Below are 14,357 nucleotides of genomic sequence, written 5' to 3' on the forward strand. Positions count from 1 at the left end.
CCTTTTTTTCCTTTGTTCCTTCTTCTGTTGTTTGGGGTATCTGCTTCTCTTTTCCTGCCAAAATCCTACCAATAACCCTAAAATCTTAGAGGCAGTCGACAGTAAGAGTTTGTTTCTTACACACCTGTAAGTTGGTTGGGAGGTCAACTGACCTAGGCTGAGGACAGTCGGTGCTGCAGTGGCCAAGTTAACTGTATACACTGCGCTGCACATCTGCTGGGCAGCCGGCACAGCTCCAGTCCAGGTGTGTTTCTTTTGGAGCTCAGGCTGAAGGAGAAAGCAGCTATCTAGTGATTACAGAGGCTCGAGAGGGCAAGAGGGCGATCTGTCTCGAGGCCTAGAACAGGACTGGCATAGGATCACTTCTGTTCACAATGATATTAATCAAAGCAAGTCACACAGTCAAGCAAACTGTCAGGGGAGGGGGAGAACACTCTATCTCTTATAGAAGTAACTGCAAGGTTACACACAAGCCTTTGGATACAGGGAGGGTAGCCAGGTACTGCTAGAAGGCTGGTGTCTTAATCTAGAAGCATAACTAGATAAAGTTATCATCACCTATCAGTGGGGAAAGAAGTAACTATTCTGCATACAGTGCTGGGAAAAATAATTATTTGGTGGAGGGAGCAGTTCATATGAATTAAAGCATTCATATTATAAAAATTAAATCATCAAAAATTTTAGAAGAAAATTTGAGTATATATGTGTCAAATGTCTCCATGAGAAAGACCTTGCTAAATTTAGAAGCAATGAACGAAGCAAAAAAGGAAAAAAAAATGTATAGATTTAATGACTTCAAAGCTAGGAGGAAATAACTTGAAAAGTATTTGCAACAAATATGGCAAAGGGTTAATATCCTTGATATATAAACAGTGTGTATAATCCATTTAGAAAAATAGTAAGACCCAGCAGATAAATGGGCAAAGGAAGTGGGCATGTCACAATAAATGGAAATGCAAATAGTAAACATTATATCAAGCCTTTTCAACCTCACAAGTAATAAAAAAGTAAATTAAATCCTTGAGATACCATTTTCTCTTATCAATATAGTAAAGATTAGAAAATAAACATTATTAATTATAAAGGTGTCATGAGGGAGACACTTTTGTACACTGCTGATTGCACTGCAAATTAGAAATGGTGAATGCAATAGGTATTAAGAACTTTAGAAACTGCCTTAGCCTTGGTCCTGGAATTTCCACTTCTAAGCATACCTTTTAATAGCTATCTGAAATTCAGAAAAAGCTTAATGACTAAAGAGTGTTCATTAAAGTATTATTTATAATACTGAAAACCTGGAAGCATTCCAAATGTCCAACAAAGGAGAATGATTTATTAAATTATGGTACATCCTTAAAGGGAGTAATTAGGTGACCTTTACGGTTATATTTATAATGTGCTTAATAACACTTGGAACATGCTCATGCCATAGCTCAGTGAGTGGATATAAATTGCGTGTATAGAGTAATCTCAGCTAGGTGAAAAGTTAGACAGAAAGATCATCTCTGGTTTTTTAACTGTTCTTTATTTTTACAATATGAAGCTACTTTTTTAATAATAAAAGGTCATTTAAGAATATGAAATAAACCATTCAAAGGGAAAAAAAAAACCTTTATTACTTCCTTGGGGATTTAAGTGGGTTCCATACAGCCTCAAGGGAAATGTAGAAACTGGTCATTCTCAAATTAATGTCACCAATATCCAAACCAGGTAAATTCAGGATAAAGAGAAATCTACTTTGTCCCCTGAATTGATGGTTCTTGGAACAAACAGACTGGACGCTTGCCAGCTCTTACCTTTCCTTTGGACTCTAAACCTATCCTTAGGCAACATCTTTCTCCCCCACCCCCTTCGATCACATGAGTGCAATTTAATGTTTGGTTTCAAAGGGAAGAGTTAAAAATATATACACAAAATGTTATCCTATTTAAGAATAAGGATATTTCCTAAAGTCTCACTTCGGAAGTGATAAAAGTAGCCTCACAAAATCATGGGCAACTTGATCTTTCTTGGAGAGTCTCGGTGTTGATAATTGACCTTCATTTCGCTGGCCTGAAGGTGAAAGTACTGGTGGAGACAGAATTGTAATTGTTTTAATGTCTAAAGTCTTTTGACTCAAAATTCAAAGAGCTCCTAACTATTAAGCAGTTAAATGAATCTAGGTCATCACTAGGTTCACTGTGATTTTTTTTTCCCCTTTAAACCTTGACATCCATCAACTCTGGTTTCAATTTTTTATGGACCTTTTCCATTACACTGTAGTACTGAAAATATTGTTAGGAAAACAGCAAAGTCCAGAGGTGAACTTTGATCCAAATTGATATCCAAATCTAGCAAGCACTTTTTTTCTCTTTTTTGTAGTTAAAGAGAACATTTTTGTTAGAAGTGTTTTCGTTGGTCATGTTTTGTTTTTATTTCTTGAGTTTGGTTTTGCAATTTGACCTCCCAGTCTCTTTCCTCATTTTTGTAAGGAATTAAATGTGATATGTCTCAACTTTTGTGGAAGTGTATGCTGTGGGCTTATTTCCAGCTGTTTCCAGAAATGAACTGGAAAAATTGGGTAAAGAGTGGTAGGATGATAAATTTTTTCAGTTAAAATATTCCTAAGCTCTTTGCCTGGTTTGAATAATATTAATTGACCTCACGCTATCTCTAGGAATTGAGGATCTAACTAACGCATTATTGTAATGTTTTACAAAGCTATCTCAGAAATACCCTTTTTTTAATCCCAACAAGAATATCATAACGATTTCTGACTGGATTTCATGAGTGTGAAAACTATCTCCTCTGTAAATGCTGTTTGTAAGTTTGTGGAGTACCATTAAATGTAACACTCAGAAACTTTGAACTATGTCCAAATCTGAATTCAAATTATGTAAATAAGGAAAAATTTCCTCTTTAGTTTGTGAGGCCATTCGCATTCAGAGATCTTATTAAAAGTTCACCAGATTGGGTGAATTTAGGAAAGTTCTGAGTGGTGGAAAAAATCCAAATTCTAGGTCTGTTTATTCCTTCCAATAACTAGAACTAAGTTAATTGAGCCCAACTTGGCATAAAAGATGTTTTCTTTTAATGAGTAAATAGGTTTTTACCTGGAATTAACATATCTTAAAACAGACTAAGCATTCCTGGCTTTTGCTTGTCCTGTGAATATCTTGTTTACATCAAAGTGATGTTCGCCTTCCACCCTTCTGCTGCAAGAAGCTGTGACACCCTCTGGTGCTGGAGGCAAGAGAACGAGGGACAATGACTGAGGTCCACAGTGCCCAGAGGACAGAAGAGATGGAGGCACCAGAGGCAGGGTCGCACATGATTAGGAATAATGTTCCAAGATGCCTTCCTTTTTTTAATAATTAAATCCATTTAACAGATCTGTTGTGTGCCAGTATTGGTTTAAGAAACAGGTTAGTTTAGAAGAGGAGAGAGTTAGTGAACACACAGCTTTCGTGCAGTTGGTAAGTATAGTAACCTCAGAGAAAGCGGCAGATCACCCCGACTTGGGGAGTCAGAAGGGTCCTTCAAGGAGTTTCCCTGGATCTGGATGCTGAAGGGTGTTTACCAAAGAGAGAAGCGCTGGAAAGGCATTCTGCACCCAGAGGATCGAGTGTGTAAAGGCATGAGGAAAGTGGGGTTTGGGGACAGCCTGAGGGCTACCGGGTGGCTGAAGCAACAGTTTGGACTGGAGGAGAGAAGAGGCTTTAGAGAGGAAGTTGGAGGTCAGAATGAAGGACTTTGATTTTTAAGGCAAGGGATTCGTACTTTATTTGGAAAATGGGAATCCATTGGCAGATTCAAGATGGGTCCTGATGATATGTTTGTAGAAAACCCATTCTGGTGACAGCACAAAAGACAGGTTGAATAGACTGACAGAGAAACCAGTCAGGAGGCTGTTTCTAGAATAAATATTGTGATCACTGTAGCTACAAAGTGGCAGGAGAGGAAGTCATTAGACGAGATATGGACAGACAGGGATGAGGACAAGATTTAGGAAAGAAAGTCATGCATTAGGGTTTGACCTGTTGAGTTTGTGGTGCCCGAGGTATTCCTTATGCAGAGGCCCAGGATACCTTGGGAGTATGGATCTGGACCTGAAGAGACAGGTGGGAACTGGAGGGATGGAGCCCTCAGTGTACTGGTGAGAAGGTGGAGATGAGTACCCTGAGGAAGAGCTGCAGAGGATCTAGAGGGTCCAGAGGGTCTGCTGATCTGGATCAGCACTGCAGTCCTGCCTTCTTCCACTATACCAGGGGCTCCTTTCTCTTTCTTCCTTTTGCTTTTCTCTAACACACACACACATTCACAGACGTTCATTCTCCACGTCAGGGATTGGCTAACTTTAACTGTAAAGGGCCAATAGTAAATATTTTAGGCTTTGCTGGTCACGTACTGTCTCTGTTCACATATTCTTTTTTTTTTCAACTTTTAAAAATATAAAGATTGTTCTTTGCTCAAGGGCCAACATGTGCAGGTATTGGGCCGGACATGGCCCCTGCGCTCCAGGTTGTGGCCCCTGCTCTAGGGCAGTTGGGGAAAGCAATCCCATTAAAGCAGCTGACACTTACCTTGGAGAATATTCACATCAAGAGAAAAAGAGAAGAAACTCAGGACGGTAACTGAGCATGGTTTTTGCAGCGTAAATAGTAAGTGCCTCTAGTCCTTTTCTCCCCAAGGAGCACCTACCGCTTTTTATCTGACAGATTCCCCCTCAGCCTTCAGACTACATCGATGTCGTTTCCTCCTGGAAGGCATCCCTGACTCCCTGGTCTGAGTGTGCTGCCCGTTGTCACCTGTTCTTCCCGCATCATGACATAGATGGTCCCATTGTAGAATCGCCTGCCTGCTCCTCTCTACCCCTCCCCGGGCTCTGACCTCCAGAAGGGCAGGGCACACGCTGCTCCTGCACCGCTGTAGTCCCAGCACGTGGCCCGCGGTAGGCTCTGTAGCTCATTAGTAAGTGAAGGAAGAGCGGGGTGAGAGTATAGTGGTTAAAGGAGGGGCTCCAGGCCCACACAGACCTGGGTTCCGGTGACAAGTGTCTGACCTTGGACAAGTAATCTATCTTTCTGTGCCTCAGCTGCCTCTTCTTTACACTGGGGTCACAGTAGTACCTGTGTGAGGGGTTGTTATGATGACTGAATGAGTTCGTGTGTGTAAAGCACTTGGAGCCTGTGACATAATCTTGCACTTTAGCTCCTGCTGTTATTATTATTGTGGTGGTGGTGGTTACCGCTGCCACCATTACTGCTGCGGTGTCTGTAACTCCTGCTTCAGGGAGGCAGTACGTGTAGAGGTTTAGAGCATCGACTCGGGAGTCAGACTGACTGGGTTTCAATTCCAGTACCACCATCTGTAGCTGTGTGGTCCTGAGCAAGTTTCTCACCCTCTCTGTGTCTCAGCTTCCTCTTTTGAAAAATATGGATATTAGCTGCATCTAACTCAAAGGGTTATTATGGAGACTAAATGAGAAAGTAAATGTGAAGTCTTTAAAATAGTGTCTGGTTCCTAACAATGTCAATAAGTGTTAACTGTCAACTAATGAAGTCTACCTGGGTCTGAGCTATTAATTTTACCATCCTTTCCTCCGTTCCCTCAATCCGTGACACACAGTTTGTATGCGCCTTCTGTGTGCTGCACTTTCAGAGTTGTGACTATGGCCTATTCAACCTTGACTAAAAACAATGTAGTTTGATAATAAGAACTCTGGACAAGCTTCTTGATGCCCTGCATTACCCATGTCATTCCTGATGGACTGAATGACCTTGTGTAAACCTCTGCATATAATCTGGGCTTCACAGTTGTTCTTGCGTGGCACCGTCCTCCTCATAATCCTCTGTCCAAAAGATAGGAGATTGTGGTTCTAGAAATGCCTGTGCCTCTTGGCTGGTTCCCTGTCTCCCACCATAAACAGATGAAAATGCCAGCCCAGACGTGGCTCAGCTCGGAGGGGTGTTATAACAAGGTCATGGATGAGAAAGGAGCACGGACACAAGGGTTCTTTAAACATCTAAGCTGCTGTTGTCATCATAAATGTCTTGAGTCTGTTCCTAAGAGTCAGACTTTATGATTACTTTCGTTTTAACATGAATTCACTTAATGTTTTCTACCCACCGTGTTTAAAGGCATTGTAGAAATCACTTGAACGGAATAATAATTATTCTTTTTACTTTCGCTGATTACCGCTCCTTTCCCGTGTGATGGACGCATGATGCCACCCAGCAGGCCTGCGGGTGAAACTGTCATTTTGTTTGTTCATCACCAATAAGTTTGGCCAGTGACATTTGAAGCCTTAAAATTTATGCATTTAGTTTTTTTCTCTGACAGGGAAGACAGTTTACAGAAGAATCAAGACTTGGAATTTGAAAGAAATAGAGAACGATTTGAATTTTTAAAGGTACGGGCAGAGCTTGGTCCCATTGACTGGTTCTTTACGTATGCGGGGTACAAGGGAGAGGTACATAGGAGACGGGCCTCGTAGAGGTGCACCAGGCATTCATAGTGTTCTTCCCATTTTTCAATCCTAGTGGGGTTCTCAGGCTTTTCACAACATGCGGATTATTCCCCCTGGCTCAGGAATCATCCACCAGGTGAATTTGGAGTATTTGGCAAGAGTGGTATTTGATCAGGATGGATATTATTACCCAGACAGCCTTGTGGGCACGGATTCGCACACGACCATGATTGATGGTTTGGGCGTTCTCGGTTGGGGTGAGTGTTCTGCTGGGTTCCTGTTGCACATATGCTGTTCTGTGGCATGTACCTCAATTTACTTTGATACCGTTACATCCCAGGAGCATGAACATGCATGACCTCAAGTGTCAGAGGGATTTTTGTCTGTTACAGCTGTATGCGCAATGCCCCCAAAAGTGCCTCATGCCTAGTAGGCACTCAATAATAATGTTTGAAAGAATGAACTGGAATAAGAGGTTAGGGACATTTAGAATAAATGAACATCACCTGGGGTGTTTGTTAAAAATGGAGACTCTTGAACCCCACTCTCCATTTCAGTGTGGAATCAAGGGGATTTTGATACCAGTGTTTGGGGAACCACACTTTGAGAAACACTTGTTAAAAATTCTGTACAGGGAAATAGAGAAAAGATAACTGTTCTTTATAGAAACAGAACTCTGTACTAGCAAAACATGGTAACTGGTTCTATCACCTGTTAATGACACTGTGTGATGCCTGAGGGATACAGCGGGGAATAATGGAAGCATTCTTCTGTCACACCTGTTCCTTGCAGGTGTGGGTGGTATCGAAGCAGAAGCCGTCATGCTGGGCCAGCCAATCAGCATGGTGCTGCCCCAAGTGATTGGCTACAGGCTGGTGGGAAATCCCCACCCTCTGGTCACGTCCACTGACATCGTGCTCACCATTACCAAGGTAACAATATGCTGCCCCCTCTGTGGTCTTGGAGAGTCCTTGCAGGGAGGAAATACAGATGGAGTCTCAGGAAAACATGGTGGTTTCCATGTGTTCTGGAAATGCTAGGAAACAGGATGTCGGTGACTTAAAAAGAGGTGAGATAAGGGGACAGTTCTGTGGTTGTTTCAGATAATTATAATGATCTGAAGCAACCCTTCTGTTGCTGCATGGATCATTTTCTTTAAAAAATTTTTTTGAAATTGTGAAATAGTTCAAATACACAGACATTAAAATGGCATTCATATGCCCACCACCTAGGCTTAACAGATGGCAACACTTTGCCGCGTCTGCTTCAGAGCTCTCTCTGTGTATGTTTTTTAAGAAATAAAATGTAATATTTATGGCTAAAGCCATCCTCCCCATTCCTAGAAATAATCACTATCTTGAGCTTACGAGAATCACTCCAACGCATGTGTTTATACTTTTGATACATTTTTTCTACATGGTTCTTCTTTATACGCAAATAACAAATTCCTACGAATAATGCTTGGCTTTTTTTATTCCCTTCTCTGTTATAAGTTACATTATTGTAACAGATGTTTCTCCAAGCTGGAAAATATTACTTTTCTTTTCCTTTAGGAAAATAATCTTTTGTTGTCATTTGCTTGCTTTGCGAAAAGAAGGCAGTTTCATTTTGAAAGATTGTTACGAAAGGGATGGTCTTTATTATCATAAACAGTTCTTTCTGGTTGTCTAGTTTGGAGGCTGGGGTGTTGGGGATGGACACTAGACTGTTAAAGGCCAAAAAAAGTTCCTCTTTGATTTAATCTTCATGGAATTTGGAATTGGATTTATTTGAACACTATAGCCTATTGTAGATATCTGTGCATTGTTCTTCAAATATGGAGTAATATAAGCCTTGCCCACAAGGTTTGGGAGAATCGCATGTAATCAGAGAGCCTATCCATGTAGTTGTCCACAGTTCACGAAAGGGCCAAGTCAGTCTCTGAGGCCCCAGCCCTGGCCACTGGCCTGTAGGGAAAAGATACCGGAGTCAGAATGTCTGCATCTTTTGGTTACGTTTGACTCGTACCTGTGTTCAGGAAATTTGTTCATTATACCCTTGAAAACAAGCCATTTACTTACTCAAATGGTGCAAGTCATAATTTGTTTGGGTTGAAAGAATTTATTTAATTTTTAGCACTTCAAGGCACTTCCAATGATCTCATTAGAGAGGGTGTTTCTCATCTTGAAAAACTTTTCTTAATATTGTTATTTGTATTTTTGGCATTACATTTTTTTGGAAAAACTGTTTTGACGTAGTTTTAGATTTACAGGAGGATTCACGTAAAGATAATACAGAGCATTCCTGTTGCCTTTCTCCTAGCTTCCCCAAATGTTGACATCTTACATAACGGTGGCACGTTTATCAAAATGGAGATGTCAACGAAGTTATGACATTATTAACTAAACTAGAAACTTCACCAGTTTTTTCCAGAATGTCCCTTTTCTGTTCCAGGATCCAGTCCAGGATACCATGTTGTATTTAGTTGGCATGATTTTTAAGTTTTATTTTTTAAAGTAATAAAAAATATGTTGAGCTAATTTTTTGTGTTGACTCACAAAGCTACTTTATAAGAATTTCTAGCTGCCTGTTAAACATGGGCTCTCAAGTCTCAAGCTTTGCTGCTGTTCTGCTGCACAGCACCTCCGCCAGGTCGGGGTAGTGGGCAAATTTGTTGAGTTCTTCGGGCCAGGAGTAGCCCAGTTGTCCATTGCTGACCGAGCTACCATTGCCAACATGTGTCCAGAGTACGGAGCAACTGCTGCCTTTTTCCCGGTTGATGAAGTTAGTATCAAGTACCTGGTGCAGACGGGTAAGTGCAGACCTGTGAAAGCAGAAGGCCCTTTGTAAAGTTTCGTAGAACCCTGAGAACCAGAGCTCTCCCTTCCGCCTCTGCCCCTGGGGGTGCACTGGGTCAGATTCACACTTTTTGTCTTCTCTCTGTGGAGTCAAAATGGTTGTTGGAATTTCAGAAGATGTGAGGTAGACATAGTACGGCCAATAGAAAGAGCACAGGTACTCTAGAAACCTAGATATTTATACTGGTCTACTGCTAGTTATTTGACATGAAACAAGAGATCTTAGTATGGTAGCTGCTGTCTGTGGGGCATCTGCTGAGTGCCAGACACTTGGCATGCATTCGCTCTCATCCTCTTCACAGACCTAGTCATGAGTGGCTTAACGACAGGGTTACATTCTGAGAAATGCATCATTAGGTGATTTCGTTGTTGTGCAAACATCATAAAGTATACTTACACAAACCTAGAGGGTGTAGCCTGCTACGCACCTAGGCTGTGTGGTGCTAATCTTATGGGACCCCGTTTGTATATAAGGTCTGTCGTTGACCAAAACATCGTTATGGGGCACGTGACTGTATAGGGTAGATTGATTGATTAATTAATTAACTAATAGAGAAAAGTGAGGATCAGAGAGGTGGAGTTAATATCCAAAGCTTGTAAATAATGGAGCTAGAATCCAAACCTGAGGCTGCCTGGCTCCAAACAGGGACCGTGCTCCGTGACACCCTCGCAGGGCTGTCTGAAAGGTACAATGAAAGACTGCCTCTGAAGGCATTTGGAAACGTCGACAGTTCTTCAGCTCTGTATATATGTATTTACAGATTTGACTTTGACTTTGAGAAAGGTTTTTTTTTAAATTTCTTAAGTGTATTTCTTAAATATTAAATATTCATTCAGCCATTCATTTAACACATTATCAGTATCTGGTCGAGGTCCCAGAGATCCAGCAGTGAGCAAGGTAAAGTCTGTGCCCTTATGGGGCTCACATTCCAGTGAAGGAGACAGACAGTGAACAAGTAAACAAACACATACATAAGCGTTTATATGTACTATGTTTACATTTATGAGATGATGAAAAAGAAATCAGGGAGGTGGTTGAAGTAGCCTGAAGGTGCTAGTTTATGTCTAGGAGAGTCAGCGAGGGGTTCTTGGAGGTGAAATCTGAAGAGATGGCTGAGTGACATGCGGGACGAGCCCTGGAAAGTGGTGAGGGAGGCATTTTCCAGGCAGAGGAAACCACAGTGCGAAGGCCAGGACAGAGACGGGCTTGGTGGGTCAGAGGACAGCAGAGGGGCCTGCGTGGCTGGAGCCCAGGGTTGAGGCCATGGGAGGTGAGGTCAGGGGGTGGGCGGAGAGGGGCCAGATCCACACAGGGGCTTGCAGGCTATGGTTGGCAGTTAGGATTTTATTCTGAATGTTCTAGGAAGCCACTGGGTCATTTTGAGCAAGAAGGAAACATGAAATAATTTTATTTTTAATATCTCATTCTATGTGACAAAGATGGGGGAGACATTTCATTTTCCAAATGTACTTTTAAAATTATAACTAAGTTATTAAGGAGAAAAGAACAGGGAGTTTTCATCCATATCCAGTGTTTACTAGTGAAGGGTTCCAGTGGCCAGCGTTTCTTTTGAAATGTCAGGAGTGGTGGGCATTTAAGGTAAGAGCTGGGCCGAGGTGTCTTGGCAAGTGCGCATCTCCTCGTCAAGTTTCATGAGAATCTTACAAGGAGGAAGGAGGGAAAAGTACAAAATACATCCAGAGCTGAGAAGAGTGTCTCTAGAGGTGGCCACTAAACTTCCCAGTGATCTGGCACCGTATTTGTAGCATCTGTTAAATTGAAACAAACACACTGCTTCAGAGAACTAGAACCCTTTCTCCTACTGAAACCTAAGAGGAATTTCTCCTGTGCATCTTCATGAAGAGATGGCATGGGATGTAATGAACAGAGGGTCCAACAACAAGTTGTGATAAATATGTTAATGAAGCTTGGACAGTCACCTTTTATGAGGTCCATGCTGAAAACTGATGACCTTTACAATTACAGAGGCAGACAAAAAATGCTGGTCTAGGGGCCGGCGTGGTGGCATAGCGGTTAAGTCCGCAAGCTCCACTTCGGCGGCCCAGAGTTTGCAGGTTCAGATCCTGGGCGTGAACCTACACACCGCTCATCAAGCCATGCTGTAGCAGCCGTCCCACATAAAATAGAAGAAGATGGGCACAGATGTTAGCTCAGGGCCTATCTTCCTCAGCAAAAAGAGGATTGGCAACAGATGTCAGCTCAGGGCTAACCTTCCTCACAAAAAAAAAAAAAAAAAAAAATGCTATTGTGAGTCCAAGAATCAAGCTCTGAAACAGTCTTATTCAGCTGTCAGAGATTCAGGTGGATTGCATGTCCACTGGGCGTACTTCATGAGTGTTATCTTCTGTAACCAGGGTCTTGATAAGAATTAATCAGCAGAGCATTCAGGGTCATATTCCTGGTGATACAGGTTTATGAGTTAAGACTTTGGACTTTCCAATCAATCTCAGGTTTGGAGCCTGGTTCTATCGTTCACTGGCTGTGTTCCATAGAAAAGTTACTTAATCTTGAGCCTCATCTATAAATTTCCTCATCTATAAATGAGAATAATAACAGTGCTTGTCTCATAAAGTCATGATGAGGGATTGGAGATTGAGATAATGTATTCAAAACGTTTAGCACACAGTACCAGACACACAGGAAGTGCTTATAGCTGGTCGTTTGTGGAAGGAATCAGGGTGGATTATTATTTTAACAATAAGGTGTGGAATGCTGAGAGTCAGTGGCCAGTTGGAGGCAGATGCATAGGTGTGCTTTGACGGTTAGCTAAGGCTTAGGGTCTTCCTAATTAAGGACATAACCAAAGCGAGGGGGAGTGCTTATAGTAGGACCAGAATCTTCTTCAGAAAATAGTCACTTTTTTGTAAGAATAATAGTAAGAATAATAGATCAGTTCATGGCCCCTAATAAACAGCAGCATCAGCTAGAGAGGCAGACTATTTGCTTGAACACTGAATTATCAGCAGAGCCATTGGTGTGTGTAAGTGAAATGCGTGTTACTTGTATAATTGCTGGTGGAGGCATCAGTTTGCAGACTTTAACCAGGAAATATTAACATATTACTTGTTATCTCTTAAAATGCCTCTTTAGGTCGTGATGAAAAAAAGATAAAGCATATTAAAAAGTACCTTCAGGCTGTGGGGATGTTTCGGGATTTCAGTGACCCCTCTCAAGACCCAGACTTTGCCCAGGTACGAGAGCGCCTTCCACCGAACGTGTGTTTCCTCTTCCTCAAGGCTGTGCTGTTAGTGGTGTGTGGTGTTTCTTGGGGTGTGTTTGTAGGAAATTAGTCACTGCCAAGTCATCACAGAAGAACAGGGTGTTAAACGGCTGAAAGTCAAAAAGATAAGGAATTGTAAACATACCAAAATAATAGAACTTCTTCCATTGCTCCTGGCCATCAGGTGGAGTTGGGTGCGCTCTCCATTTTTGAACTACTGATTTACTCCTCCTGTGTGGAAGGCCTTTGAAGAAGGACTTCACGAGAGGGACTAGAGCTGTTTGAAGGCTAAGCTCATCATCATGACAGATGGGGGAAGAAGTGGAAGTGCAAACATCTCAATTAGTTCTGACTTATCCAACCACTGACCTTCCTTCACTGTCTAGGGTGCAAACTGAATCAACATTTTTCTCAGCAGCCCAGATCAGAGTGTCTACTAGACGTGGGACCCTTGTTTTCTTTCATGTTACGTTGAGGGAAGGAAATATTCACTTAGACTAAGGCCATTTCCTGGCGTTGATGACTTAATGACTGCATCCCTCCCAATCATCTAAGTGCAGTGGCTTATGTGTCATTTCAGTAGAAAATCCATCTCAGACTAACATAGGCAATAAATGCATGTATGAGCTGCTTTATAAGGATAGACAAGTGGAAGACACTGGGCAGCAGCTACACTGCCCGCTCTGGTCTTTCTGAGAAGTGGCAAGGCTTCCTGCCTGTCCCACGCTACTTAGGTGCCCATCTTGATCTTTGGAAATTCATCTCCTAAGTGTTAAAATGAACATTGATTTCTTGGTGAGTGTGGTGGCTTCGTTTGTTTGTTTGTGTTGTTGTGGTGTTTTAAGTTCTCAGGCATGGATGTGTTTTTTCTTTGCGGGTGTAATGTCAGTTCCGCCCCTCCTTTTCTTTTTGGTGCACAGATTGTGGACTTAGATTTGAAAACAGTAGTGCCGTGTTGCAGTGGACCCAAAAGGCCTCAGGACAAAGTCGCCGTGTCTGACATGAAGAAGGACTTCGAGAGCTGCCTTGGAGGCAAGGTAGGGGCCCAGAGAGGCAGGTGGAAATCCCCCCGACGTTCCCCCTGCCCGGTTTCTTGGTGCCCAGGCTTCATTTCACCGCCCTCGATGATGAATCTTCCTGAAGCCTGGCGCTGAGGGCATTTCTTCTCCATCCTATCGTCCTTAATGCCCCCCATTAGCTAAGAGCCAGGCAGCTTCCTTAGAGCACTTGATCACCTGTAAACACAGCTCAGCCCACCTTTTTTCAAAGCATATTTGCTTTTCACGTGACTCTCACCACTTTGTCCTCTCTCCTTGCCCAAGCTTTTCTGGTGATTGTACTTCCATCCATGCCGTCCCCTGCCTGCGTGTCTGTTTTCCTCTGTGTCCTAATCCATCAGCTCCTCTACAACACGGCCTCAGATCTCAGAGCACAAAGTCGTCTTTCCCTCAGCTGCACCTTCATGACACTTGGTCTGAAACCCGTTGTTGGCATTCCATGTTCTTTAACTTACATTATTGGTACTTTATATTATTTGCATGTCTCATTTCCCTACTGGACTGTGTGTTAGAGGATGGGATTTGTGTCAGAATCACCTTTGTATCCCACAATGTACCTAGCGTAACATCTTGTAGACAGTAGATTTTCAATGTATGGTTCCCAAATGAATGATTACTATGGGTGATGGGCATTCTTCTTGTGACACCAACATTACACCAAAGGTCCAGCTATACTGTGTGCGCCTTATCAGACAGGATGAGTTGAATCTGGCCAAAATGGCACCTATTTCTAAATTTCCATCGGGTTAGAATCAGTGGCACCGGTCCGTAT

The 14,357-nt window shown here is 42.3% G+C and overlaps 1 protein-coding gene across 4 annotated transcripts in view; it reads left to right on the forward strand.

Moving 5' to 3' along the window:
- The window catches only part of ACO1 (aconitase 1), a 64,420-nt gene that overhangs the window by 25,680 nt on the left and 24,383 nt on the right, over positions 1-14,357 (forward strand). For all 4 annotated transcript variants that reach the window (XM_058565938.1, XM_058565937.1, XM_058565935.1 and 1 more), the window contains 6 exons: positions 6,322-6,391; positions 6,522-6,705; positions 7,241-7,380; positions 9,068-9,239; positions 12,398-12,498; positions 13,448-13,564. In XM_058565938.1, coding sequence (XP_058421921.1) covers positions 6,322-6,391; positions 6,522-6,705; positions 7,241-7,380; positions 9,068-9,239; positions 12,398-12,498; positions 13,448-13,564 — 784 coding nt within the window. The remainder of the gene's footprint in view (positions 1-6,321; positions 6,392-6,521; positions 6,706-7,240; positions 7,381-9,067; positions 9,240-12,397; positions 12,499-13,447; positions 13,565-14,357) is intronic.

The sequence above is a fragment of the Diceros bicornis genome, chromosome 22 (genome assembly GCF_020826845.1).
Source record: "Diceros bicornis minor isolate mBicDic1 chromosome 22, mDicBic1.mat.cur, whole genome shotgun sequence".
Classification (NCBI taxonomy): Eukaryota; Metazoa; Chordata; class Mammalia; order Perissodactyla; family Rhinocerotidae; genus Diceros; species Diceros bicornis.